The 26,218-nt window shown below is 43.1% G+C and overlaps 1 protein-coding gene across 5 annotated transcripts in view; it reads right to left on the minus strand.

Annotated features, from left to right (window-relative positions):
* Positions 1 to 26,218, minus strand: part of CEP250 (centrosomal protein 250) — a 37,901-nt gene that overhangs the window by 11,131 nt on the left and 552 nt on the right. For 4 of the 5 annotated variants that reach the window (XM_067307939.1, XM_067307938.1, XM_067307937.1 and 1 more), the window contains exons 2-26: positions 24,436 to 24,492; positions 23,660 to 23,742; positions 22,147 to 22,312; positions 21,323 to 21,429; positions 19,805 to 20,032; positions 19,118 to 19,214; positions 18,513 to 18,611; positions 16,787 to 16,948; positions 16,307 to 16,485; positions 15,640 to 15,822; positions 14,572 to 14,716; positions 14,135 to 14,281; positions 13,718 to 13,948; positions 11,959 to 12,152; positions 9,247 to 9,374; positions 8,848 to 9,017; positions 7,801 to 7,980; positions 6,381 to 6,515; positions 5,902 to 6,045; positions 5,188 to 5,489; positions 4,194 to 4,353; positions 3,110 to 3,434; positions 2,565 to 2,692; positions 2,168 to 2,288; positions 214 to 368 (exon numbers count right to left, since the gene is read on the minus strand). In XM_067307939.1, the coding sequence (XP_067164040.1) occupies positions 214 to 368; positions 2,168 to 2,288; positions 2,565 to 2,692; positions 3,110 to 3,434; positions 4,194 to 4,353; positions 5,188 to 5,489; positions 5,902 to 6,045; positions 6,381 to 6,515; positions 7,801 to 7,980; positions 8,848 to 9,017; positions 9,247 to 9,374; positions 11,959 to 12,152; positions 13,718 to 13,948; positions 14,135 to 14,281; positions 14,572 to 14,716; positions 15,640 to 15,822; positions 16,307 to 16,485; positions 16,787 to 16,948; positions 18,513 to 18,611; positions 19,118 to 19,214; positions 19,805 to 20,032; positions 21,323 to 21,429; positions 22,147 to 22,312; positions 23,660 to 23,742; positions 24,436 to 24,492 (4,026 nt within the window). Of the gene's footprint in view, positions 1 to 213; positions 369 to 2,167; positions 2,289 to 2,564; positions 2,693 to 3,109; positions 3,435 to 4,193; positions 4,354 to 5,187; positions 5,490 to 5,901; positions 6,046 to 6,380; positions 6,516 to 7,800; positions 7,981 to 8,847; positions 9,018 to 9,246; positions 9,375 to 11,958; positions 12,153 to 13,717; positions 13,949 to 14,134; positions 14,282 to 14,571; positions 14,717 to 15,639; positions 15,823 to 16,306; positions 16,486 to 16,786; positions 16,949 to 18,512; positions 18,612 to 19,117; positions 19,215 to 19,804; positions 20,033 to 21,322; positions 21,430 to 22,146; positions 22,313 to 23,659; positions 23,743 to 24,435; positions 24,493 to 26,218 lie in introns of those variants that run through there. The other variant, XM_067307936.1, reaches the window with a different exon arrangement.

Raw genomic sequence — 26,218 nt, forward strand, 5'->3', positions numbered from 1 at the left:
GAAAGGGGAAAATGAGGCAAACTTGGTCAGTATTTGCATATTCTGTACCTTGTTACACAAAGTTCTTAACTACCTTCTGATTTTCAAGCTTCTCAGAACTGGACCAAACCTGCACAGCACCACCCAGTACCAGAAAAGCTGTTCCTCAGAACATCAACAGAAGGCCCATAAAATATGTAAGACATTGCCCTTTATGGCATCTGCTAGCCTCACCAAGACATCCTTTCTTTGCTTCTCAGTGCTCTCAAGTGTCCTTTCCAAAGATGCCATCTCTTGATGTAGGGTCATAACCTCCTTCTTTAGAGCAGCAGCCTCTTCCTGCAAGGCAGCTTGCAGAGAGTTTTTCTTGCCTTCTGCCATCTGTGTCTCTGCAGTGGTGAAGGTCAGGGAGAAGGGGAAAAAGCAAAGCAAAACCAAACTGATTTGCATCCTAGGGAGAAAACATTTTCCCATCTGACTGTGTTTTACCAGCCCTAGACCCAGAATGACTTTCAAAGCAAGTAGAAATAAAGGAAACTTCCAGCCAGAGAAAAGAGGTGGAATGAAAGTGGCAAGGTTCAGAAAAATATGAAAAAGCAGTTGCTCTTCTGCTTGTGAAAGACTAGGGCTAAAGCTAAAGCAGCATGTCATCCACAGTGTTAGAAGTAGATAGAACCTGCATGGATGAAGCAAAGACAGGGACAGAAGGTGAAGGTCAGATCTAGTATCTTAAAGGAAAAGGGTTGGACGGAAGCAAAAGTGAAGACCGACTATGACACAGTTAATTGACCAGGAAGACAGAAGAGACTTTACAAAAGAGAACAGATGTTAGTGTTGTGCTTGAAGATGCACTTTGAGGTATTTGACCAAAAGAGTGCTAGGGGAATGCACGGTGCACTGACAGAAAAAGGGAAAAGGAAGTATTCAGGGAGACTAGGACAACAACTAGGCAAGAACATCTGAGCATCACTCCAGTAGTGAGACTGGAAACAAGAAGGGTTACTGATGAATACACAGGAACTAAACAGGGAAAAAATGGGCAAGCGGGAGAGCAGGATCCATCCAGTAACAAAATTTACAGTACATAAGCTGTTACCATATATGACAAAGAACTACAAATGTTGCAGAACTAGAGATGATCAAAGGCCTGGAAAACTTTCCTGTGAAGACAGACTGAAAAATGACCAGCAGTTCAATCTTAGAGAAGGAACAAGAGAGAAATATTGATTAGCTAAAGGTACTACACGAGCAGAAGGTGGCTTGTAGGGGAGGCAATGAACAATGCTAACAACTTTCCTGTTCCTGTAGTCTGAGACAAGGAAAACAAGACAACGAGATGGAAAAGCAATTCTGATTTGGAGAGTGGGAGGAACATGACAGAGAGAAGAGCAGAGATGCAAAGTTCAGCTATGATATAGAGAGGCCAATAACACTGGAGGCTCTGAGAAGGCTAGGAGACTGGAGGAAGACAGAAGTAATTAGTCACACATGAAAGTTTCTAGACAAACTCATACTGAACACGTTACCAAAGACATGTAAGATGTGGCTAGGGAAGTAAGAAATTGTGTTTGTTATGAATGTGAGCTCAGACACTAAATCAGTACCAGACAGAGGACACCTAGAAAAGACAGAAGCATTAGATACCAGAGAACTAGACAGAAGCAGAAAAAAGGATGCATTGGCAATTGCAGTAACACAGGAACTTAACATTGAACTAATGCTTTGTGAAACTGCAAATGCAAAAGGAAAAGGCAGTCAATAAAGATAAGATTTTGCAGGTTGGGGTTTTCAAAGGGCATATGGAGAAAGATGTTATGAGGCACCAAGCTGCATCTCCTTTGCAGTGACATGTAACCTGAAAGGCAGTGATACATGTGCAAAGGTGGTGCCTTTCAGGTTATATGTCACTGCAAAGGAGATGCAGCTTGATGCCTCATAACATCTTTCTTCTTCTGGTAGCTTATCCCTAGAATTACCAGTGTAGAGGAGTGAAAGCTTTTCACATTGAAGGATCCAGTGGCTGGCAGTGCTTTCACTCCCCTACACTGGTAATTCTAGGGATAAGCCTCATGCTCCTTGTTTTTTTCTTTTCCCATCTCCTGGCATTGCACTTTTTCACTGTGTGGTATCAGAGCTCCCTGCTGGTGAGACAGGAGGGGCTCAGTGGACTGGAAAGTAGAGGCTGTACCTTCCTGGCTTTGAGCCAATTGTTTCTGCAACTCTTGATTGTGGGCACTGAAATGGTCCCTCTCAGCTCGCCTCTTGCTCAGCTCCAGCTCCAGCTCCTGTGACTTCTTCCTGGCATCATTCTGGAGGAAGTAAGAAGAGCAGTATGAACAGACAGAGCCACAGCTGTAAGGAGACAAAGGGGTACAAAAGCTAAGACAGGAATAAGCCAAGGCAGGGATGGGACCAGTTGGACAGGAATGGTAGCTGTGATCATGATTCTCCTTTCTCCCCATGGCAGCAAGCAAACCTGGCCTACATGAAAGCAAGAATTTACACCCATTCTGTTTTTGGCAGTCTGCTTGTCAGTTCAGTTCAGCAGAGACAGGATTTCTGGTTGTACTACAGAGACACATTACCAAATCTTGTTGAGTCTGCTTCAGGTCCTGGTGTAGGTCTCGTAGGGCTGCTGCCACTCTGTCCACTGTGATCTCTACAGGGAGGTCCCTGGCCTGAGAAACAGTTAGGCCCCAGACATGATCCTGTTCTGAAGAAAGAAGCCATTCTGTTTCAAGCTTTAATTGGAGGGTCTCCAATAAGAGAGGCCTGTTTATATACAGAAGGTGGCAGTGCCTCAGAGGCTGTCCTAGAGCTCATATTACAGCAAGGCACGTGTTACAGGATAACGTTATTTTGCTGCCCACTAACGTCAGCACTGTCCCAAAGAAGATGCACATGCGCTTCCATGTCTTGGGCCCTATTTCATGCTGATGCTGGTCATTTCTCCACATACAAATATGGACTTTTCTCTCTGCAGACACCTCAGGCTTTCAAGACTTCTCGAGGCGTGGGTCAATCTAAACTGAGGGGATGAGTCCATGAGGATTACAAAGAACCACCCCTCCCTCCACCTGCTTTCCTATACGCACTCTAGAAACTTCTCAGTCCAGCCTCCCACACTTGCCTGAAGTCCGAGTGACCAAGTCCCTGCTTGTATCAGTGCTGCCACACAGCATGCGATAGAGAACCAAATGCAGTTTGTCCAGCTGGGCCTGGGTTTCACAGTGGGCACTGTTAGCCTGCTGGCACTCTGTAGCCAATGCCTTTGCTCTGTTCTCTGTGCTACAAAGCCTCAGATGAAGTTCAGACATCTCAGCCTCCAGCACCCGCAAAGAGTCCCTCAAGCACCGTTCGCCTGCTCGGGACTGCTCCAGATCCTGCAACAGCTGCTTCTCCCGAGCTGCTAGGCCAGCCTCTTTCTCCAGCACCGTTTCCTGGAGTGACTGAACCTACAACAGAGAGTGCACAGAGCCTCAGGGACAGAGCAGTTTCTGAGGTAGCAGAGCAGGAAGCAGGGAAAACAGTGGAGCAGAAATTACTTCAAGCAAACACCACACAAAGGAGACAGGCAAAAAACCAAAAGATTCAAATGATGCAAAACGGAGAATAGGCTAGAAACAAGCATCTAGAGGTCAAAAGGAAGCTTCCCCAATCCCGAAGGAATGGCCCAACTGTCACACTCTCCAACCTCAGAAATGAATCTGTCTGTATGTGCTTGTGTTTAGGTGAATGACCGGCAGAGTGAGGTGGCAGATCAAACATCCCAGTATGGGTGTGGTGGCTGCCAGAGACACCAGAGAGTAGAAGTAAAGGGGAGTCAATCAGCATCCCATATTGTGCATCTCCAAAATGCAAGATGAACAGGCTGAGATGGAAGTGCCTTCTACAGATTGCAATAACCATTTCTGTTTCACCAGATTGCTAGGTGCCCTTCAGAGGAGGAAGAACTATCTGGGGACAACAGTTGTAACAGAGGTACTGAAAAACTCCAGAAGAGTCTTCTGTTTCTCCTCAGAGACTTAATGCCTTGAACCATGAGAGAATAGGGGAAAACACAGGGGAAAACATAGCAGATCCAGCCTTGACTTCAATGTGCAAAGTCTCGGGGCAGAAGCCAGAAGGAATGCGTGTTGCTGGGAAGGGAAACAACTCATTGCCTACAAGTTGAAGGTGGTATTCAAAAGAAGAGGATGCTAGGGCTTAGGCACCTGGTTGTTAAGCTCTTGTATTTCTCTTCTGTGGTCTGAATGGAGCTGCTGGGCCTGATGAATGGCAGACAGCAGTTTAGACACCTCGTTCTGCTGGGCAAGGCTGTTTTCTTCTAGGGTTCTGAGACTCAGTTCCTTCTTTTCCAGAGACAGAGTCAGCCTGAAGGAAAGAGAGAGCATGCAACTCCATTATTACATGGTATAATACTTAATAAACCCCCAGGATTCCCATCACCAACAGCAAAATTGCTTCGTCTGCTGAGGTTTATCTAAACAACTAGGCTGTTTGTTCAGACCTAAGTCAGTCCGGCAGTCATACCCAAGCACGTACCCTCTATGCTTGTCTCCACAGAGGAAATATATGTACATGTACATGCATGTACGTGTACTCAAATACTTAGAAAAAAGACTTTAAAAGCCTTAGTGATACATGTAGGTACAATCTCATATCCTGTCCCCTTTTGCATGCAGTACATGTGGTACCAAAGGGCAGCTCTATCCACCACTGGTTCTTCTCAACCTTAAGGATGCCCCAGAAGAACATAACAGACAAACAGGCTTCTGACCAAAGGAATCAGGAATGAAGATTGATACAGATCCGAAATGTTTAAAGCTCACTGGACCCAAGGCAGGACTGATGGATCTACCTAGCCCATTATACTGCAGTTTATCTTGCTTCCTTTGATGTGCTTTAGGTTTGAATCCCCTGAAAGTTGCATTTAAAAGTATTAATATGCCCACTCTTTCATTAGGTAAATCCTCCCTTAAAGAAAAGGACTACTTTAAAAACCATTGGCTTCAGAAAAACTCTAAGTGAAGGATAAAAAGAAAAGAAAGAATAAAACACAACAACAACAGAATGAAACAGTTCTACATGGATAATTCAGAACTCTGCTTTTTATAGGAAATGCTGCCAGAGTCACTTATATATGCAAAAACTTAAAAGAAGGAATCTGTTAAAATAGAACAGAGTCTATCACATGGTCTCAGTTACCTGGCTCTTTCACCCTCTAGGGCCTTCAGTGAAGCCTGAAATTCTGTGTTGTGACGTTGCACTTCTTCCCATTGACTTCTTTCTCCCTCCAAGGATTGCAGACAGACTTGCAGCTCCTTGTTCTGATGTTCTACCTCCTCCCACCGGCTCCTCTCCTCCTCCAGGATCTTCTCAAGGTGCACAACCTCTAGCATCTTCTGCCTTGACAATTCCTGTGCCTCACGCAGATGCTCCTGAGCTTCACGGCCAATTACTTGCCAAGACTCTTCAGACACTGCTAGCTGAGATTTCAACTCTTCCACCTGAAATAAAACATAACGGAGCAGTCAAAGACTAAAGCTTGTCTCTGTCAGCTGTATCATATACTGTGAGGAAAGAGAAAGAACAGATTTAAACTTCATCCTATTATGAGAGCACCAGAGTTGCATTAGATACAGCTGACTTGTTTAAACACTTTAGTGGGACAGCACATTCATCTGAAAAAGCACCTTAAAAATTAAGGATAGCAGCAACAGACCAACAAAAAACCCTGCTGATGATTACTGGCAAAAATAACAGGCAAGTCTCTTTCAAACCAGCAGAGATGGAGGCCAGAGTATGATGGCAGTCAGAGGGACTACGCCTTCAGCTTCCTCTGCAGTGACAGAATGAAGAAGCAAGAAGTGGAGAGACCACCCGTATGAAGACTGGAGTGTCTATTGCTGTTTCAGTCACCTTTTTCTGTAGAGCATCCCTCTGCTGAAGAAGGACATTCATTTCCTCTTTGAGGGTTTTGATTTCTTCCTTGTGCCTATTCTCCACTGCCTTGAACTTACTCTGAGCTTCCTGAAGCTCTGCTTGCAGCTTTTCTGTGATGTTCTGTAACCAAGAATGGAGAGCAAGTTACTGGGGCCAGCTGTCAGCTCCAGGTCTTTCCTCTTTCTGTCCCCAAATTGGCTTCATTCAGCCACTTCTTTCTGCTTTTCTATCCTGCTTTGCTTCTACTGTAACTCCTCCTTCCTTTGGCTTATCTCTGGAGCTTACCAGGCCCTGTGCCTCAGTGCCTGCAGTAGTACCTCTCTCCCCAATCCCAGGACTTCTGTTTCAGTTGTTATTGCCTCCCACTCTGTTGCTGGCTCTATCAGCCCCTCTCTCAGTTTATGTCCAATTGCCAATTTCTTGTTCTTTCAACCTACCCTGCTAGTCAGTTTTACCTGTCCCTTCTCTTGCTGGTCTTTCACATCCCATCTGAGCTGCTCTAGCTGCTTGCAGGCTTCCGTTAGCTCTTCCTGAGTCTGAAGTAGTGTCTCTAATAAAGCCTTCTTCTCGTTCTCTTTTTCTAGCAGGATCTGCACAGAAATAAAGGAGAGAAGATGTGTTTAAATGTCACAGACAAAATTTATGTGGCAAGGCTCAAAGGCTGACAGGCTCACACATTTTCAAAGCAATATGCTCCTGGTCTAGGTCAGTATCTACTCACTGGGAGGCACAGATTTTTTAAGTGAGATTGGCAGTATAAACATGGTCCATCTGTGACTGGATCCTCAATAAACTCTTAGTCTTTTATCTAATATGAAAATGTGTTATATTTATCAAGTGTCTGATGTTGTTGGTCAGGTTATTCCTTGTCTTCTGCTGCGTCATTCAATAGCTACTTTTGCACCTGGGTAGCAGCAGAGAAAATGCAAGGCCAACAGAGGGCTGAAGCTAGCAGCTCCTTTAGAAAATTCATGTATTCTAAACGGGGTTTGTTGAAAGTTACTTCAATTTTAAGGTATTCAGTGGAGTTTGGTAAAGTTTTGACATTAGAGGGACACATTGTTGTCTCTGAGAACTGGTCCTGTCATTCCAATACCTGCATCTGTGGGTACTGCTGTGCCTAGATGCTCTGAAAAAAGAGCACGACTTTGGGCAGCACACTAAGAGGACTCCCAGTATATGACGAGGTTGCTTTGGCATATGAGGTCTGAACACAAAACAGGTGACTTCAAACACAGCCCAGAGGTCACCTCTGTTTTTCTGCTCAGAAATATTTCAGAGCAGCTTTTAGAAATATTTTTCTTTGGTCAACATCCCCTTACTCCCCAAAACAAAAAACCTAGCCTCATAGGGATTCAGTCCTACAAACTCAGTTTGGTCATAAATGTATTTAAGGCTATAAAAGCACATCAGTAAACTTCAGGGGAAAAAAAAGGACCATTAAGAGCACAATGAAGATACTCTTAGATAAACCTTAGAAAATCCAAACACATTAGCAAGACAAAAATCTAAAATGAAAGGTAACATTTCTGCCTGGCTTCTGAAGAGCGGTCTCATTCTTACTCCCAAACATAGCCCTGCATGCCTTTCACATCACCAAATTCAATAGAGAAAACACCTCAAATACATCAGGAAAATAGGGACACAAGGGCATGCTCCACACAGCCCAATACCCAACCAGTTACCGTATCTCCATGTTTTCTGTATCTCACTGTACAGGTGACTTCTTTCAGCTTGGTTGCTAAGGCTCCACTTTGGTACACAAAAAGGCATCCAAGAGAGACCTCTAGCCAGACACACAGTGTCAAGGGGAGCACCACTAATAAGGAGCCCAGAAAAGTAAAAATACACGTATTCTCCATTCAGGCTCTTTACCTCTTTCTTGGCAGTTTCAGCTCTATTTCGTTCCTCTTCTTGCTGAACTTGCATGGTAGCAACCTTCTGCCTCATATCCAACAGCTTCTTCTTGTGCTCTCCTTCTGCCTCTGCTTTCTCCTTATCCCAGCGCTCCAGCATCTCCCGTAGCTCTGAATGATGCCCTTCCCGCTCACTTGCCTGATGAGTGGAGGAAAAGACTTCAAGATGAAGTCCTATCCAACCTCTTCACAAACACATGAAGCATAATCCCTCCCACAAACCCCCACTTGAACAGCACACAGTAGTGGCCTTGTGTCCTACATAAATGCTGTCCTACCAAGGAACGTAAAAGGAAGGTCAGCAGGTGGAACAGGACGAGATGTTACCTTCCCCTGTCTGATGGCTGCCTGTTTCCTAGCATATCTGTCCTCAGGATTTCTCTCTCTTCTCACAGTCTCTATTTTTGAAGCTCAACTCCATTTTCATCAAAGAAAAGATGTAGACTGACTGCAGGGTGAGGAAAAGGCCTATATCCCGATGCCCTATTCACAAGACAGGCCAGAAACTGAAGTACCAGGAATAAGGAACCTGTTCCAAATGCTTTAAGTACAAAGATAAGAACTCTGCCAACCGGGAAAAGACAGAAAGAAAGGAGAAAAGTTTCTGTGATTGCAGTTGGCAGGAACGTTAGGAGTCTACTTCAAGGTAATCAGGAATCTGGATAGAGCCTACCTCCTTGCTGTCAGGCTTTGCACAGAGCTCACCCAACCTTCTGCATACAATTAATTGCTGAATTCATCTTAGGCCCACACTGAACATCTAGTTGCATTCACTGTCCCCTATATAGTCATGTGGGCCTTCGCATGCCCACAAATCGCATGCCCACAATTCAAATATGAGACACTGGCTCTGCTGCCTGGTCCTAGCGACACGTGGCCTGTAACAGATAATTAGTGCTATTTCTCGCACTCACACTATTGTTCATCTAAAGCCAGCCCATGAACCTTCCTGAAGAATTCAAAGTCATTGCCTATGTCCTCAGATTGGGGCCATGTTGTTTCCTACCAGGTCTTGCAGGAGCTTGTTTATTTCCACTTCATGATCAGTTTGCTGAAGCCTGAGGGTATCGTTATACTGCTGTTCTGTCCGCAAGAGCTGCTGTGCCATGTTTTCCCGTTCCTGCTTCATTCGAGACCTCTCTGCTTCCAGCTCACAATGAAGGCACTTCACTTCCCCTGCAAACAAGAGAGATGGCAAGAGATTCAGTCCCTCTCTTGTGCCTACACAAACAGTGGCTCCAGTTTTACCAGCCTTAAGCCATTTGAATTTTGGTGCAGAAGGGATCTGTCTCCATCTCCCTTACTCCTCAGAAGCACTGTACCACAGACAGACAATTATTTTCATATCATCAGCCCTAGGTAGGAGGATGACCAGAGCCAGAGACAAAGCGCATGAAACTCTTACCTTGTATCACCTCCTTGGCCTGAGTGACTGTATGAAGTTGGATTTCCAGCTGACTCCTGGTGACCTCCAGCTGAGACAAGTGCTGCTGAGCCTCAAACAGGCTGGATTCCAGGATCTCCTTCATCGACCTACAAGTTATAAATATGGAAGGACACAAGTCTCTTGCTAATAACACCCACAGGGAATTATTTCAGTAAGAAGTTGTTCAAGATCTCTGCAAATGAGTACGGAAAATGCGTTGCGTGGCTACTCATGGACAGCAAACATATTTCTACCATTTAAAATAGCAATGCAGGCCCCTCCCAGGACATGTCCAGGCCTTACTTATGACCTAGTGTAACACAGAAAGCCCAGGTTGGTTTGATCTTAATAGCCAAATCTTAAGTTGCTATTGTCAGATCTATGAAACACAGGTAGCTGTGTCGACGAAGTCTGTGCCAGCAAGCAAAAGCCCATCCTCTGCTCACAGCCGTTATCGTATCAGGACCTCAGGTTTGCTTTGAAGGGGGTAAAATAAGAGTATTTCCCTGGCTGACTAGTGACTTTTTAATGTTGCTTATAGTGTAGGCATATTCTGGCAATTTTCCAAACTTCCTAAGTTTAAAAGGGACTGAAGGAATACCTCAAATTCCAGATGTATAGTAACATCTCATGCTTCTAGAGGTATTTGTACTAATTCTGCTAGCACAAGAACTGTCTGCAAAAAGAGGCAGATATCCCTCAGCTGAGATTGTTGGAAGCTCAAGAGAAAAATCTGCTATTTTTAAGTGTTGCTTACTCACTACGCAGTCCCCTAAATGATTTGTCATTCTAAAATGGAAGCTGTAGCACTGCAGATGTGAATTGCTACACACATAGCCTTCTAGCAACTGGTTTATGAGACACACAGGATTTTTGAACCAGGAGCTGAACTGACTTCCCTTCTCTAATTTGAATTCTTGTGTGCCAGTTTCCCACAATATGTGGCACTGCCTCACTGCGAGTACAGAAATGTAATCAAGATAACATCATTAAAGGTATAGGGGCATGTGGGTGTTACAGCAATAAAACCCCAAATAGAAGTATTTCACTACACAGATAGACAATGGAAGATATATCCTCAAGCAAGCAGAAAAAAAGCACGACTCCGACTGTGTCAATCTCTGGCAGTTCAAAGTAAATGTGCACCATTTTAAGGCTAAAGAGAAGTCAGTCTCTAAAACAGAATAGAGAAGGAGTTCAAAATTCTGAGAGGAAAAGGGTCTTGAGAACAACATTTGGTGAGAGTGGTTGCCGATTTTTCTGGGTAATGCTTTATTTATTGCCAAAGATTCTTCGTAACTGATTTCTCTCTTCTTTTGACTGATGCTGTTACTGATTAAAAAAAAAAAAAAAGAGAGAACGAGCTGAATTTTTAATAGAAAGTACATATTGTCAATCTCTCTATTATCATGTCAATTTTTATACTGAGTATATATGACCAAATGGTGCTCCACTTCACCTGTGCACTGATAAAACCTGGAGAGCCACATGAGTTTTAAAGGCACAGGAAGAGAGTGAAGAGCTGTCCATAGACAGCTCAAGTTCATAACTATCATCTTCCACCTTTCAGCTTTGGTTGCGCTCTCCTCTGGATGTTGAACCAGGAAAGCAAGCAGCGAATCCCCACAATAAAAGCTGTAGCCCAGAAGTACAGCCCAATAATTGACAGAACATAATTTAGCTGGATCCAATGAGAAAATCTGGAGCAAACTCAAGTAACAGATTGAGTCAAATGGTGTTTATCAGCCTTGCTAACAATATATTCTGGAGCGAAGTGGCAAAACTCAAGAAGCATGACTGAAACTCAATCTCTAAAAAGTCATTTGTGTAACTTTGCAAGTTCACAACTCTTCTAAAAACCACCTCGAGAGGAGGACAAACCTCTCAATATCTCTTTGCTGGAAAGGCAGAACTTTTCATATTCAGTCTTGGAAACCTGATACAGCAGAAGCATAGTATCTTGTTCTGTCCCTGTGTAACTTCACCATGATGCTTGTCTCTGCAGGCCATGTGGTACAGGAGTAAAGGACCCACACAACAGTGATAGGCAAGAATTCCCAAAGACTAGTGAGGATCCAAAAAAGGCTTCTCTGTTGCTGGCACAACCAACTCTAGGTCCTGCACCACAGTTAACAGGAGTTATCTCAGAAACAGAAGACTATGTATTCTCAAGAACTTCAGCATGAGCCTCTAGCTTCACCCTAAATGGCAGTGTGCTACTCGATGTCCTGTGCAATAGCCTTGAATCCTAAAGATCCCATGTCAAACTACCTGATAGGGAAAAATCTCTGTTCAAACACACAGAACAAGAAATAAAAAAAAACAAAAGATGTTTCAGTCTCTATTAAACATCTGGATGCAAGCAGAGAGAGCATGATTCAGTTACAACTCAGTGCAGAGCCAAGGTACCAGATACTGAAGAACCATACTGGATTGCTTTGGACTTCATTCAGTAACATGCAAGTAGGCATGGATCACAGTTTTGCTAGCTTTAGCTGTCAGAAAAATAACATTCAAATCATGGTAAAATTTTTTTTGCTCAAGATACTTCAACTTGTTGTCCATGGAAGGTGAAGCCTTATGAAAAGCATAGAGGGTGCAGTATCTGGTAAATGGTTGTGCAATGACTACCACCTTTATAATTACAGACCTTAAATAATGTCCTGTTTAAGGCCTCCTCCCTGTCTTTACCTGGTCTCTGCCAGCTGCTCTGAAAGGCCTTGTCTGTCCCGTTCCACAGCTGCCAGTCGCACCTCTAGGGCAGCGTTCTCATGCACCAGGACTTCCTTCTCTCTAGACATCTTGGCCAGAACATCCGCTTGGTGAGAGGACTCCTGGCGCAACTGCTCCAAATCACTGCTAGCTGACTCTTGCTGGTGGCAAATCTGAAAGTGGGAGAAAATGCAGTTACAGTCATTTCTCTGAAGTTCTGTTCAGAACTAGCCAGTGTCACTTCTGAATCAGCTACAGCAGAAAGAGGTCCTGTATTGTGGGCTGAATGCCTAAGAACATCTCTATATATCACTAGTACACTGGGCTGCCAAAAAGGCACTGGGACTGTTAATTTGGAAATGATGCGTATGGCCATATTGGGTTAGTTGGGAACAAACAGCTCCTTCAGGACAAATGTACATACCCCAGACTATGTGTTTTTGTGAAGGAAAAAAAAAAAATCTGTATTTTCCAGAACTACCACCTTGCAAGCCAAAATTCTGGCAGAATCTATTCCAGTACTGGAAATTTTCAGGTAAGTTTAGGCAAAAGCAACTCTGCTCTCTGAAAAAAGTGAAAATAAACATGGTTTCTCCTTCTAAAGCTGGTGGCACTTTGATCATTTTGTTTTAGCTTGTAAAGTAGCTGGATGCAAAAAGGTGATGCTTGGCAGGGAAACAGCCCTTGTGGCAAGTAGTGCCTTTTAGTGATTTACAAAAATCAGGCTAATGTGGCCAAAGAGATGGTAGACTCTACTTGTACAGTAATTCATGTCAACAGTACTATTTACTTGTCCTACACAAGTAAGTTGCCTAATATACCTTCCTGACATTCAAGCTTGGAGATTAACCATGACATTTTAGTGTTTTTCTTCAGCATAACACCTCTGCTGTATATTTGCCAAACAACATACCACATACTCAAGAACTAAGACTACCCAATAGAGAATACACTGTGAGAAACAACTCTCCTCTCAGAGTTATCCCATAACACCCAAGATTGTACATTATGAAACAGTCATTTAAATGATGACAAACTCCCTAGTTTGTTCCAGTGATATAACTTTCACAAGCTGTTTTTATGGTATAGTGAAAATCAGTTGGTCCAGTGTAAACAGTATTGTCTGATCACCTATTTCTCATCTTCCTCAAAGCCTAAAGAGACTCTACCAATTCAAAGTTACATTTCTGTCTTAAAATATAATTTCAACAGCAAGCGCAAGATGTCATTCCCATCCTTAGAAGGACACGTCAGCAGCAATTGACTTGCAGCTCTTTTCTGCATCCCATATTAAGCCTAAAACAAATACAGTTCTGTGAGCTGCAGACTTCATAGCAAAGAGCACAAATGGAAACACATAACCCCATATTTTCTCCCTTCGGGAAAAGGACAAAGAACTACACCGTTTGCTTCTTTTGCCACAGATGACAGTAGCAGCCTTGCTCAGGATTCACAGACAACAGAAAACAAGCTCTTTGCAGCTTGTCAAAAGCCAAAGAGGCCAAAGCAGACAAGCGGATAAAATAATCTGTAAAAGCAGAGGACAGCTCAGTCCTTCAGAGAATTGCAGAGCATCTCTGCTAGCCACTGATCCATGTCCAAAAGGAAATAAGCAGGGTCTTGTGACCTCCAGCAGAACTAAGCGTCTCATTGCCAAGAGCACTGGACAACCCAGCAGACTCAGCTTCACTGAGCCAAGCAGCCCAATGCCCATCCAGTACCAGGCTTTTGGTCTCACCTGATTGAGCTTCTCTTGGGTTTCTTCCTTCTCCTCTGCCAGTATCCTCAGTTTTACCTGTAGTCCCTCCTGTTGGTCCTCTGCTTTCTTCAGCAGCTGCTCCAGTTGGGCTTTCTCTGTGCAGAGCTCTTCATTTATCCTTTTACACAAGTTCAGCTTCTCCTGCACAGAGATCTTTGCTTTCTCCATCTCTTCCACTTTACTTGACAGGACTTCATTCTCCTGTTCCAGCTACAATCACAGAAGCACAGAAGAAATAAAATACAATAAGATGCACTGTGTACCAGGTTTGGCTTGGGCAGAAAAAGCAATAGTGTCTTCATATTCAGACAGCCATGCTGTCTGAAGGTAAAAAGTCTGGAAAGGAGCAGCATCTGGACACAAGCACCTGGCAGAATCCTTGGCAGCTCTGCTCACCTGTAACACAAGCTTGTTCAGCTGCACTTTATCTAATGCCAGAGCTTCATTAATACTGCTCATCTTTGCTGTTGCAACATGCAGATCAGCTGTTTCAGTCCTCAGCTTATTCTGAGCTCCTGTCAGCTCTGCTACTGACTGCTCTGCCTAAAGAGACCAAATAACAATATGAAAACAAAGACAGAAAAACTCTGACTTTAACAAGCAACTCCAGATCCCATTTGCGTCTCTGACATACGTGACACACACCCAGTTCAGCCTTCCCAATATGCACATGGGGACTAACTCTCCCAAACAGCTCATATGGTCCGATCAAAGCATTTTCCAAGGAGAACACCATTTTCCCTCTCTTATACTGCCAGAAACAGCATCTGTAGTGGTCCTGCTATCAGAACTCCCTCTCCCGCAAGTGCGATCTAAGAATAAGGTGACCGTACCTTTTTCAGTGCCATTGTAAGCTCATGTTTCTCTTGCTTCAGCAGGTCTCTGTGAAGGTGAGACTTCTCCAGTGCCTCTCTCGCAACTACCAACTCACTCTGTAATAATGAATGTTTTGCTTCAAGCGCAGCTAAGTCCTTCTGACTATGAGAAGAGGAAAGGCAAACAGTTTTTTAATGTCAGAAATATCATTTCCAAAAGTAGTAGATATTATATCCCAGATATGGTAGTTTGAATGATTTCCAACACCTTTCTATTTAGCACCTAAAGACTGTTAGAATTTCCTGACTAGAGCTGTGTCACTCCTTTTCACTGATGTAGGTGAAACACTCATCCTTAAGAAGGGAAAATAAGCTTCCAAAAAATAACAAAATATTTTCAAAAATGTTGGGTACTCTTAATTTAACAGCTTCTTGTCTTTCAGTTAACCTATCTCCTTTTTGATACATTGGATACAAGTCTTAGCAAAAGTTTTTCTCTGGGTAAAACATACTTTTTGAGTCCAGATTAATATTCCCCAAATTATTCTTGCCTTCAGCAGTGAAATGATGAAAGAACTAACAATCTTTCAGGGTGTGGGTTTGAGAACTTCCAAACCAATAGTTACAGGATAATTCAGGTTGGAAGGGACCCCACAAGTCTAGCCCAATCTTCTGCTCAAAGAAGGATCAGCTATGGGATCAGACCAAGTTGCTCAAGGCTGCATCCAATTTGGTCTTGCAAACTTCCAAAAATGGAACCTGCACAACCTCTCTGGGCAACCTGTTCTACTGCCTGATTGTCCTCAGGGTTAAAAAGGTTTTCCTTAAAACCAGTCTGAACCTCTTGTTTCAACTTATGCCTGTCATCAACAGCTCTGGTCAGATTCAGAATGATCCCTTTAAAGGGTCATAAAGTAAAAGAAGGCAGCTGTGCTGTATGTCAGTAGGTGCCCAGACCTGCCCACATATTCTCTCATCTTTCTACACTACAACTGATGAACAGACAAAATCCACTCCTTTACTGTGAGTGGAATTCCTAAATTCAAACAATGCCCACTCCTGTCCAGAAAAAGCTTTAAGGCTCACAGAAGCTCCCGATTCCGACGCTCTCTTTCTGTTGTCTGCTGCTGCTCCACCTTTTCCCCTTGGGCAGAATCTTCCTTCAGCTGCAGTTCAGTGTTACTTCGATGCAGGCGCCAGGCCTCTTGCTCAGTTACTTTGAGCTGTTGCTGTAGCTCTTCCCTGTTTTTTTCTAGGCTTGCACAGTCACTGCAGAGACAAGGCCAAGTTACAAGAGTGGGAAGGACTGAATAGTCATGGATCATATTTTCATCATTCTATGACGGAGCTGTGGAGAGCAGGGTGGAGAGGGACTATGTACTTGCTCTTCCCCTCACAAGGTAACTGAGGAGGGAAAGAGAAAATGAGAAAGTGTTGTCTTCATTCAAAGAGAAGCAGTGGCTAAAGAAAAGGCCATTGTCCAATCAGGTTATACACAAGACACCTGAAGAACAGAGTCCAGAGAAGAAGTGCATTGAGAGAGAGGCATCTGGTATTCCAACACTACTCTAAATCTCCAAGACAGCCTTAGAATCACACTGGAGCATGAAAAACAGTGACAGGAAAATGCCAAAATGCTGAACAGATGCACACATGCTGTAGGGCAGGCGAGTTCTTTGTCCTAAACACCTCTGAATTCCCAAAGCTGGAAGCAGATTACCTCTAGTATGCAGGAGAAGAATGAAATCCTCACCTTCTGAGTCCTTCTACCAAAGACTGGAGGTGCTGCCGCTGGCTGCTGGTCAACTTACACTCCTCCTCCAGCTGCTCAAGCCTTTGCTGCAACTTCTTGCACTCTTCTTCCTGCTGTTTGTGCTGGTGCTGCAGGAAACTGATAGAGTCCTGGTTGGCAGAAAGCTCTTCTTTTAGGGCCTGCAAGGAACAGGGAGGGAAACAGCACAAATAGGCAATAATGAGCAGGAAAGATAGCTCCAGATGTGGTAGCCTGGAGGGGAGGCAAGCAGAGGGACAGCTCACCTGAAAGCAAAAGCTGTGATAAGGGGGTGGAGATCAGGAGAAAAAAGCAGTGGAAGGCAGAGCTGGTGAGATTGGAAAGGCAATAAGGTAGCAAGAGCGGGACAGCTATAAGGAAACTGGGTGAGTAAATGAAAAACTAGTGAGGCATTAGCTGCTGAGACTCTGGTCAGTGGTGAAGACAACCAGAAATTCTCACCTGTGTTGCTCTTTGCCTCCTTGCCAGCACTTCCTGCACCAATACAAGGGCGTGCTCTGCATTGCCGGAGCTCAGGTAAGAGGGGATGCTGCTAGATCCTGGGTGCTGAGAACTGTCAGTGCAGATGTTGCTGACTGTGCTGTCACTGTCATCTAACACCACCTGAAAGCCCACATCAAGTTGTTATTCTTCACTCATATTACTCAGTTTTCTTTATCTAGTTGTCCTTCCCTAACTTCACCCTAGAGTCATTAAAGACTCGATCCACTCATTTCTTCACTGAATAAAGAAGTTTTGTCCCAGTGACCACAAGTGCTCCAGGGATTTCTGAATACAGCTGCTATAAACAAGGGGAGCAGAAACAAATGTGAAGTGGCTGTAGGCTGCTTGAATGCTGTTTCTTGAAGCTCTCAGAAATGATTTTGGTCTCCTTCCTCTTATTAGAGCCACATACACCACCACCAGAACACATCAGAAACATCAATGAAAAGGAATGTTAACACTGCTCAAGGAAGAAGGCAGCTGACGATTACTGGAAAACAGTAATGAAATAGCAAATGTTCATAATTACTCCAAGCAGTAGCACAAAAGGATAAAAATGACTAAATAAGGAAAAAGAACCAACTTTGTGAGAGGCTGTGTAAAAGACCTGATAACAAAACCCCCCTGTGTGTAGGGTGAAGTTTAGGGGTAAATCACAGTTAAGGTTCTGGCGATATAATGGGCAGTGAGTGCAGAGGGAAGCAGCAGAGCTGGCAAGAGCACTGATGTAATAAGTGACCTTTAATAAAAATCCAAAGAACAGAGTCATTGCTCAAGGAGGGTTTGGGAAGCCTCCAAGCAACACTGGAACAGAAATGTTACGTAGTCATTCAGAAAGCACAGTCCAAGAGAAGACCTGAGCAGAACAGGGAAGGCAAAGGCAGTGAAATGTCTAGGGGCTCATTTGAAGAGCCACAGGACAGCCAACTCTGAAGTTATAACAGGTTTACATGAGAAAAGTGGTATAAAAATTAAACAGCCAGTAGTAATTAAATTCCAGCACAGAAGCTTAAATAGGTGACCCTGTAACAGGAGCTCAAAGAAAACAGGAATCCAGACCGGTTGGAAAATAAACCCCAAAAGCGGTCTGTTTCAAGGCCAGTCTATTCCTTGAACCAGGGAAAAAAATCCAAAGGTCTCCTGGAAAAGCCATGGACCAGAGGGTAGGTCTGTATGAAACAGAGTAGATAAAGAATAGAAGAGTTGCTGAAGAAAAACAGAAAAGGCAGACAAAACCCGCAACTATATAAATCAACAAAGAAGGCAATTTTTGATAAAAGCCTATCCGAGTTGAAGGTGAACTGAAGACAATGTCAAAAACATAGGAAGTGGAAGATAAAAGTAGTACATAGCTATCACTGGCTTTTGAACAGGAAAATAATATGATGCATGAAAGACATAAGGGAAATCCTAAGACAATTTTTAGAGGTTGGCCAAAATATAAGAAATCACAGTGATGACATAAACCCCGGTATAGATAAATATAATAATAATATTGTTAATTGGTAATAATGTTAATTGGTAATATTGTTAAATAAAAGAGTAACTGCAGTTTTAATGATTTTTTTTCTGGACAGACTTCTGGCCTTACAATATGTATATCTTTTCCACATGCTTTTCTATACCATTCATCAGAAATGTTTTAACCAAATTTACAGGGATGTGGTGCCAACTCTGTACTCACCTCAATGATATCTTTTATCAACTTCTGAAGAGAAAGATTCTCTTCTTTAGCATTTTTAGTCAATGAAGCTTCATATTCTACCTCCAACCGACTTGCCTCCTGAGAGCAGAATAAAGGAAGGGTGGATATGGAAGAGACACTCACCCTGTAGCATTCTTAACTTCAGCAGCACTGTCATGCTGATAAGCCTCAGTCCTAGTGATTCCAGCATATTACTTTCCATATCCATTTAATTCTTTCTTTGCTAAAACTAATGAGAGAAACACCAGTAACTAGTTCTTACAGACTGTCAAGAAACTGTCAGTTCCAAGTAACTTCGGTCACTAGAGACTTAGAGGCAGAGGCAAAACAGCATTGATATAAGTCCTCTGATGAAGACACCTGAATTGTCTGCACCTCCCCTGCCCTTGCCTGCACATGGACTGGTTCCAGATTTGCCAAACACACAACAAATATTTTGGCAATACACCTCATGTTTTCATACAGTTAGCATTTCTATCACCATTTCTCTCAAAAAAGCCACACCTCTTTGTGCTAAGGCTGGAGAACAAACCACTCAGACCAAGCAGACACTGGGCTATCTCCCAGATAAACGTAAAACATACTAGAATCTCCACAGTGTCGTTAAGTGTCTTCATGGTCTTCTCCTTCTCCTCATTCTGCTTCTGAGACTGTACAAGCAAGGCTGAGAGCTCCATCACCCTGAGAAGAGAAGGTCCACATGCCATTCCAAAAGCTTTGCACACCACCAGCTGTTAAAGGACAAAGCAGCTCCCAGAGGCACAGCAGAGAAAGTTCAACCCAGAAAATATAGCAAGAGCAGCTTTAATCTCTACAGGTTAATATGCTACATATTGCAAAAAGGCCCTTCGTGCCCCCAAAAGACTTCAGCAGTCAATCTTGCAAGGAAAAATCAGTACAGAGGTGCTACACAGCTTATGATGGTCCTGTGTGAATTCTTCCTAGCTCCTTGGGTGCAGTCCTGGATAGCAAGAGGGCTGTACAAGAAATAGAACTCTGTTGGTACTAGTCTGAATTTTTCACCATGAATCAGTTAACTGCAAATACATTATAATATACAACCTTTCTTCCAGTCTTATCTGACTCAGAAGAGTTTCTGTTAGTCAGACCTCTTTCCCACTCCCTTTCCTTAAAGGCAATAATTTGACCACCGACTGAAACAAGGTTATACAGAATGGGCATGTTTTGAACATGAACACAGCCTATCTGTGAATCCAAGAAGCAGTCAAAAAAGATAGTGATGGTAATAGCAAAGTTTAAAACATATTTACTTGTCTTGAAGCTCCTTCTTCTCAAAGTCCCCCTTAACTTGAAAGCCCATCACTTCCGAGGTCTTCTGGTTTATTTCCTTTTCCACCTCTTTCTGTGCCTGATCCTTTATGACAGGTCTTCCCAAAGTGAGGGACTCCCAGAGCTGTACGCCAGAATTTAGCTGGAAGCAGTTGACAAGTATAGACCCAGAAAGCCTCATCTGCTCTGCCTTCAGTTCTGACAAATCTCTGAGAAAAAATAAATAGAAGAGCTAATGCTCACACCACCATTTTTATCAGCCAATTCACTTTTGAAGTGCATAACTGGGCAACAGTACAAGCTGACAGGAAAGATTACATCTTCTGTAGGGAGGAATCATTCATCTGACACTGCGGGATCAGGACACATCTTGATAGTTGAGGAATAAGTCCATTTCCTCCCCAGAGATGGGGTATGGTACAGCCAGAAGGCTTCAAGGATTTCTAACTACTCTTATTAATTGCTGATCTTGTTGAATATTATTAATATACTCTAATCATTACCATCATTAATAGATGTAAGGAATTTTTTCAACGTCCCCAGCTTCTACAGACAGGGTATCAGCCTTAAGTGACCTATCAGTATGACCACCCGGACTGCTAACAGGCTCATGAAAATATCCACATAAATAACCATTTCAGAAGGATGGTGTAAGAAGCCTAATCCTAGAATGCTGTAATAGAAAAGCACAAATTATGCAAGAATTAATGAGTAGGTCAGACATACTCTGTACACTAAAGAAAGCTTATAACCAAATAAGACAAATGGATGAAAGTAACCCACAGTTTGAAATTGCATGCTTACACCAAAAGAAAATAGTATTAATGCTACGCAATTATCATTTGCATAGAAGGCAACCATGACAAAGCACTGCCAAAGAACCTCAGAAAACCTGAGAAGGAAGAAAACAATAATAAAAGGAGGCACCAAACTAAGCAGTGTAAACTGGATAAATGCAATAGCAGGGTATGGAAGCTATTTTTTCCTCTCAATAACGTTGACACAGGAATAAGTGGATACAAACCAAATAAAATAAATGTAAGCTGGAAATGAGAAGGAAAAAAATATAATCATGAATTATATTTCCATCAGAAGCAGTGAAACAAGAAATCTAGTGAGATTTAAGATAAGTTTTTACCATTTTATAAAAGGGACTGCATTATATACTGCACACAGTAGGGCTTGATGAGTCCACTCCCTTCCAATGTGTCCATACGTGCCTGTGTCTGTGTTAACATGCCCAAATATTAACAGTCAAGTTCAGCCATTTAGGGCCTCTACATTCCTTATAGCCCAAGCCCCTCTGTTTAATTTGAAATCCAGCATCAGACAACATGCTTCTGAAAACAGTCTATAACATGCTTAATTGCTTTACTTCAGGCTACCAAAGGAGTAACCCTATCTTTAGCTCTAACTAGAGTAACATCAAGGCTCAAAAACCAGGTGTGGAGGGAAGCTACATATTTTCTACAAGAGATCTAACTTTAACTACTACTTACCTGTCAGTGGCAGTCTTCATTTCTAGGAAATGACGGCGAAAGGTCACCACCTGGCGCCATAGGCTGAGAAGACGGTTATGTTCACCTTTTAGGTAGCTGTCATAAAACTAAAAATGCAGAGACAAAAAACAAATGCCAGTTCAGCCTTCACTCTCACTGTGCAAGTCTTCCAGATATGAGACAGTACACCTCTTATCACCAGATCTCCTTTAATAACAGTTCCAACGGGGGCATCAAGGACTGAATAGGCACCACATAAGCATCCTCAGTAGACTTGCCACCTAACTTCAAAGAAGGGGAACATCCAAATTTCTCCTGCTGTAGGGCATCTCAACACAGCAAACTCATCATGACTCATCACCTCACCCTGCAGTGATGTCCAACAGTCTTACTGGAGGAAGACAAAAACAAGCCCCACCACTGTGGGTCCTGTTTGCAATAGGCTGCTAGTAAGGGATGGCTACTCTGAATCTGAAAACACACAAACCTCTCTGGACTCCACTGCTGTAGACAGAGATTTAAGAACTAATATAAATAAATAAATAAATAAAGGAGAGTTCATGTGCGACGACTGCTCTACAGTGTCCAAAAACAACAAGCATTTGTCTTTAAGACTCAGCTGCATAGCTGCAGCAGATAGGCATCTTTGATCACTACAATTTGCTGATGCTCCTCCATCTCACACCCTTGTGTTCCGGTAGCCAACACCAACACATCCTCAATGCAGCAACAACTTTCACACAGCAAGCTCTCTGTGCTAGGAATAAATTGTATTCTCATTCCTGTCTGGCATCACATTTGACATTCCTCTAGTTTACCCTTACCTCACGTTCATTGCGCCATTCATTCTCCTTCAATTCCAGCTCCTCCCGGGCCCTCATCCAATCTGCTGTCAGTTTTCCAACATCTTCTTTAAGAGCTGAATTCACCTCATTTGCTTTATCTAGGTGCTCCCGCAAGAGGGTGTTCACTTCAGCCAGACTCTCACACCTTGGAAAAAGAGAAACAGCAATGAGCACACTCAAAAATCACCATCCACATGTAGCATCCCTGTGCCTTTCCAACTCCCTCAAAACTGACTTTCTCCTCAAGCTGAGAGGTAGTCAAAGTGCTTTCCAGGAATAATAAAGAGACTCTCTTTCTGCAAACCCCTCTTTCCTTCTCCTTGCTCTAAACCTTTAATTTCCACCTACAACTTCAGTTTTCCCTTCAACTTTCATGATGCCCACATGTAACTTTTTGACTTCTTTTTGTTCTGTCTGGTCACCTCTCCATTTTCTTCTCATTACAAGATTCTGATGTATCATCTTTCTCTAGCATTGTCCTGACCACCTCCTCTTCCACTCTTATGTCTAAGTTTCAATATCCTTTTCCCTTGCAACCTACCTCTGCCATCACCTTCTTGTTAAGCCTCTCCCTATCCTTGTCCTATATACTGTGTAAGATCTGAAGTAAAAACCACACTTTATTGATCCAGTGAACTGCACACCACAAAGGCAGAATTGCATACATAGGGAAAACAGCTCTCTGTGGAACTTGCAATTGAAGATTGGAATGAACTTTCACAGGATTCCCAAAGTGCAGATGCTGGTCATTTGCAGCCCTCAGAAAGACTTTAAATGTGTCCACTATAATGAACATAAAGGTCAAGCACTGCAGGTCAATGACTTTGGGGCCACAACCTACTATCCCATCCAAGGAATCCTTCATGAACAAACCTTTAACAATTGCTGTCCTGTGAACAAGCACAAAACTCACTGTTCCTGGATCAAAACAGGAGCTGTGCTTCCCCCGCCTTAGCTTACAACACATGCAACGCAGCATACAGATCCATTTTACACCACACACAATTTTTTTTTTTGGCAGAGGAAAAAAGAACAGCAGAAAAAGGAATTGTGACAAAGGATGCCTGCAGCGTCAAGTACTCTACCAGAAGACTCTGATACAAGTACAGGATATGCTATTCAGATAAAATAAAATTCTAAACCAAGCAGGAAAACACCTGCTCCATGAAAAGCTCAGGATGTTAGGGCTTGATTCTCAATATAAAACAAGGCTTTGCTGAGTTGCTCACCTCTAGAATTACAGAATAATTTAGGCTGGAAAAGGACCTCTGGAGGTCACCTGGACCAACCACCCGCTCAAAACAGAGCCATTCAGCACACAATACGATTATTGCACCACGAAATGGACTTTGGACCTTCTTCGGACCTTTCTCCTTTTGAAATGGCCTGCCCAACTGTTTCTTCTGGGGAGACTAGGTAACACTGATGGGTTTTCCCTCACTTCTATGAGTATCCAGGATACCAAGCATGAGGTGTTGCTTCTTCCTTTTACCTTTGCTGCTCCTCTTCCAACTGGAACAGTGCGTTCTCCAGGCTATGGTCTTCAGTGGCTTCCCACCTGTCTGGAAGGGGTCCCTTGACAAGAAAGGAAATGTTTAGTCAAATCCTTGTGTCCTGTTCATTTCTGCTTTCCCCTCCATCTGTCTGGAACCTTAGGAGCTTATGGCTTCTTTCAGGCATGTGATGACTACAGAGAAGAAGGGAGGTGAAGGATGTTATTCAACGTGAGCAGCATTCCTCAGTTTCCCATTTTTGCACTCTCACAGTTAGCTATCCTCAGCTCATGACCATGAGTGCTCACTTAAGACTTAAAGCTTGGGAATACATACTCTCCTATTCTCTGTCTCCTAGGTTTATTTTAGCCACGAAGCAGAAGAAAAGGTACGGACCCAGCCCTGTATATTGAATGCCACCATTCTTCCATTCCAAGATGCTATGTTGAGAGTGATTCTTATTCTGAAATGGCTGTAATTAAACAAGCAGTACACCCCTTCCCTGAGACTAAATACAAATATTACTTTAGCACTCAAGCATGCCTTCACAAAATTAAGATCCTTCTTGACAGGGTTTTCTGGACTGGCATTTCTGAGATTACTGGCTGCTCTGAGAATGGCCAGTGGACAAAACACTGAAGTGCAAACTTGTAGTACTTCTTTAAATTCTCACGTCAGCAAAATCATATTTTCCTCTGTCTTTGCTTCAAGGATCCTTTATCTGTGTTAACGAATACTGCATACACTGTCTTTAGTTAACTACCTACAAACTCACCCCTCCTGCTTCCAGTCGCTGCTCCAACTCTCGACACCAGGTCCGGTACTGCAGCACCTAGATGGATAAATAGAATTAGGATGAGTGAATGAAGCTTGTTACAGACTGAGTTCCTCCTGCATTAGCTTCTCCCTAAGTCTTTACAGCCAGGGCACAGTACATTTCACATTACCGCTGACACAGTCAACAAGAAGTCATTAGTCTTATACAGAAGCTTCACTTTTATCCAAACGAAAAAGGGATTCTTTTATACATAGTACTACCTGTTCATCCTAAGGCAGTGATGGCAAGCAGAACAATGAGACAAGACTTAGACAGCCGTGCCAGGCCAGCCATACCTATAAGACTGACGATCACACTGGTAAGATCTAAACAAACCACATTAAATCCAGAAAGAGTTGCCAACAGAAAAACCTGTGCAAAATCCTAGCTATGCCATGTTTAATAGCAGGCTTGGAACTAAAAATTTGTGAAGTGACTTAGCATGCCCCAGTAATTGTAAGCTTCCTGTGAACCAATTAATACTTCCTATACCATCAGTATAGGCTCATCACTATACTCAGGCTCATCAAACAAAAAAAGCAATTTCTTGCTACACAGCCAAATAGCATGAATACAATTAAACAAAGGGAAAGAGAAAGCCCTGATAAACAGTGAAAATGATCACATAAAAGGGAAAGCCTTTCTTCAGAACGCCCAGGTCTCTGAATACCAATGGACTGAGAACAAGCAGAAGTCCCCTCATGAAATACTCAAAGCAGGTGGAAAACAAGTTGGCAGAAACTGAAAATGGAATAAATAGAACTCCTCTGCACTGCTTGGAGGAAGAAATGTGCTTTTATCATCTATTTGCTATTAGCTTTGCTTTCCAAAGACATTTCCATAAGATGGCAAACGTTGTCCAACCATTCAGGTTGTATCTTTTAAGCATTCGAGCTCCTTTTTGTCTGAGCAATTAGTCATTTGAAAAAACAATCATAAGGATTTCCCTATTTTAATTTCACAAAAAGTGAAACAAATATTTCTAATGGGCAAAAAGGTCAGTAGGTTCTTGAAGTTGGAGAGATAAGTTTTCAGAACTACATTACTTTTCAGTATTTATTGAATAAAGGTAGTTCTGACCAGTTCAAACAGTGCAGCGCAGCAAGCAATTGCTATGTTCAGTTTTCAGCCCAGAAAAAGAAAGAGTGCAGCTGACCAGCTTGGCTTTTTAGCCAGACCTCCAGAGACAATACTTCAGCTTTCTTACACCAATAGGGTAAAAACATACAAAACGAAACAAAAATACCTCCACCCCGCCAGCAGCATGGGTAGCGGGACCGATGCCTACTATAGCAGGCAACAGCACTTCCAGGCGCTCTCATCAGTGTGCTCGCTCTCAGCTGGACCATGCTGTAAGGAGTTTAGGCCCTACTGTACCCATACCTGACTGGGTCTCACAGGAACTGCCACAGTGTGAAAAAGCAATAAGGACCAGTATGTCATCTGATAAGCTGCCCGCATATCAAAGCAGGACAAAACTTTCCTGGCTAAAAAGTACACACGGTAGTGATCAAATGCAGGGTTATGTTCAGCTGCAGAAGAAAAGCAAAGGCATGACCAAATGCCCTTACAACAGCGCTGCGAACACCACAGGAACGGAGCTGGGTACGGCACAGCCTCCCCCAAAGCCTGCCGAGGCTCAGAGACCCTCTCTGCTGCCAGCGGCTCTTGCACGGCGAGGGAACGAGGCAAGAGCTGCGATCCGCTGCCACAGGCTGCCCATAAATACCTCCACGGGCTC

Source organism: Apteryx mantelli, chromosome 18, assembly GCF_036417845.1.
Source record: "Apteryx mantelli isolate bAptMan1 chromosome 18, bAptMan1.hap1, whole genome shotgun sequence".
Classification (NCBI taxonomy): Eukaryota; Metazoa; Chordata; class Aves; order Apterygiformes; family Apterygidae; genus Apteryx; species Apteryx mantelli.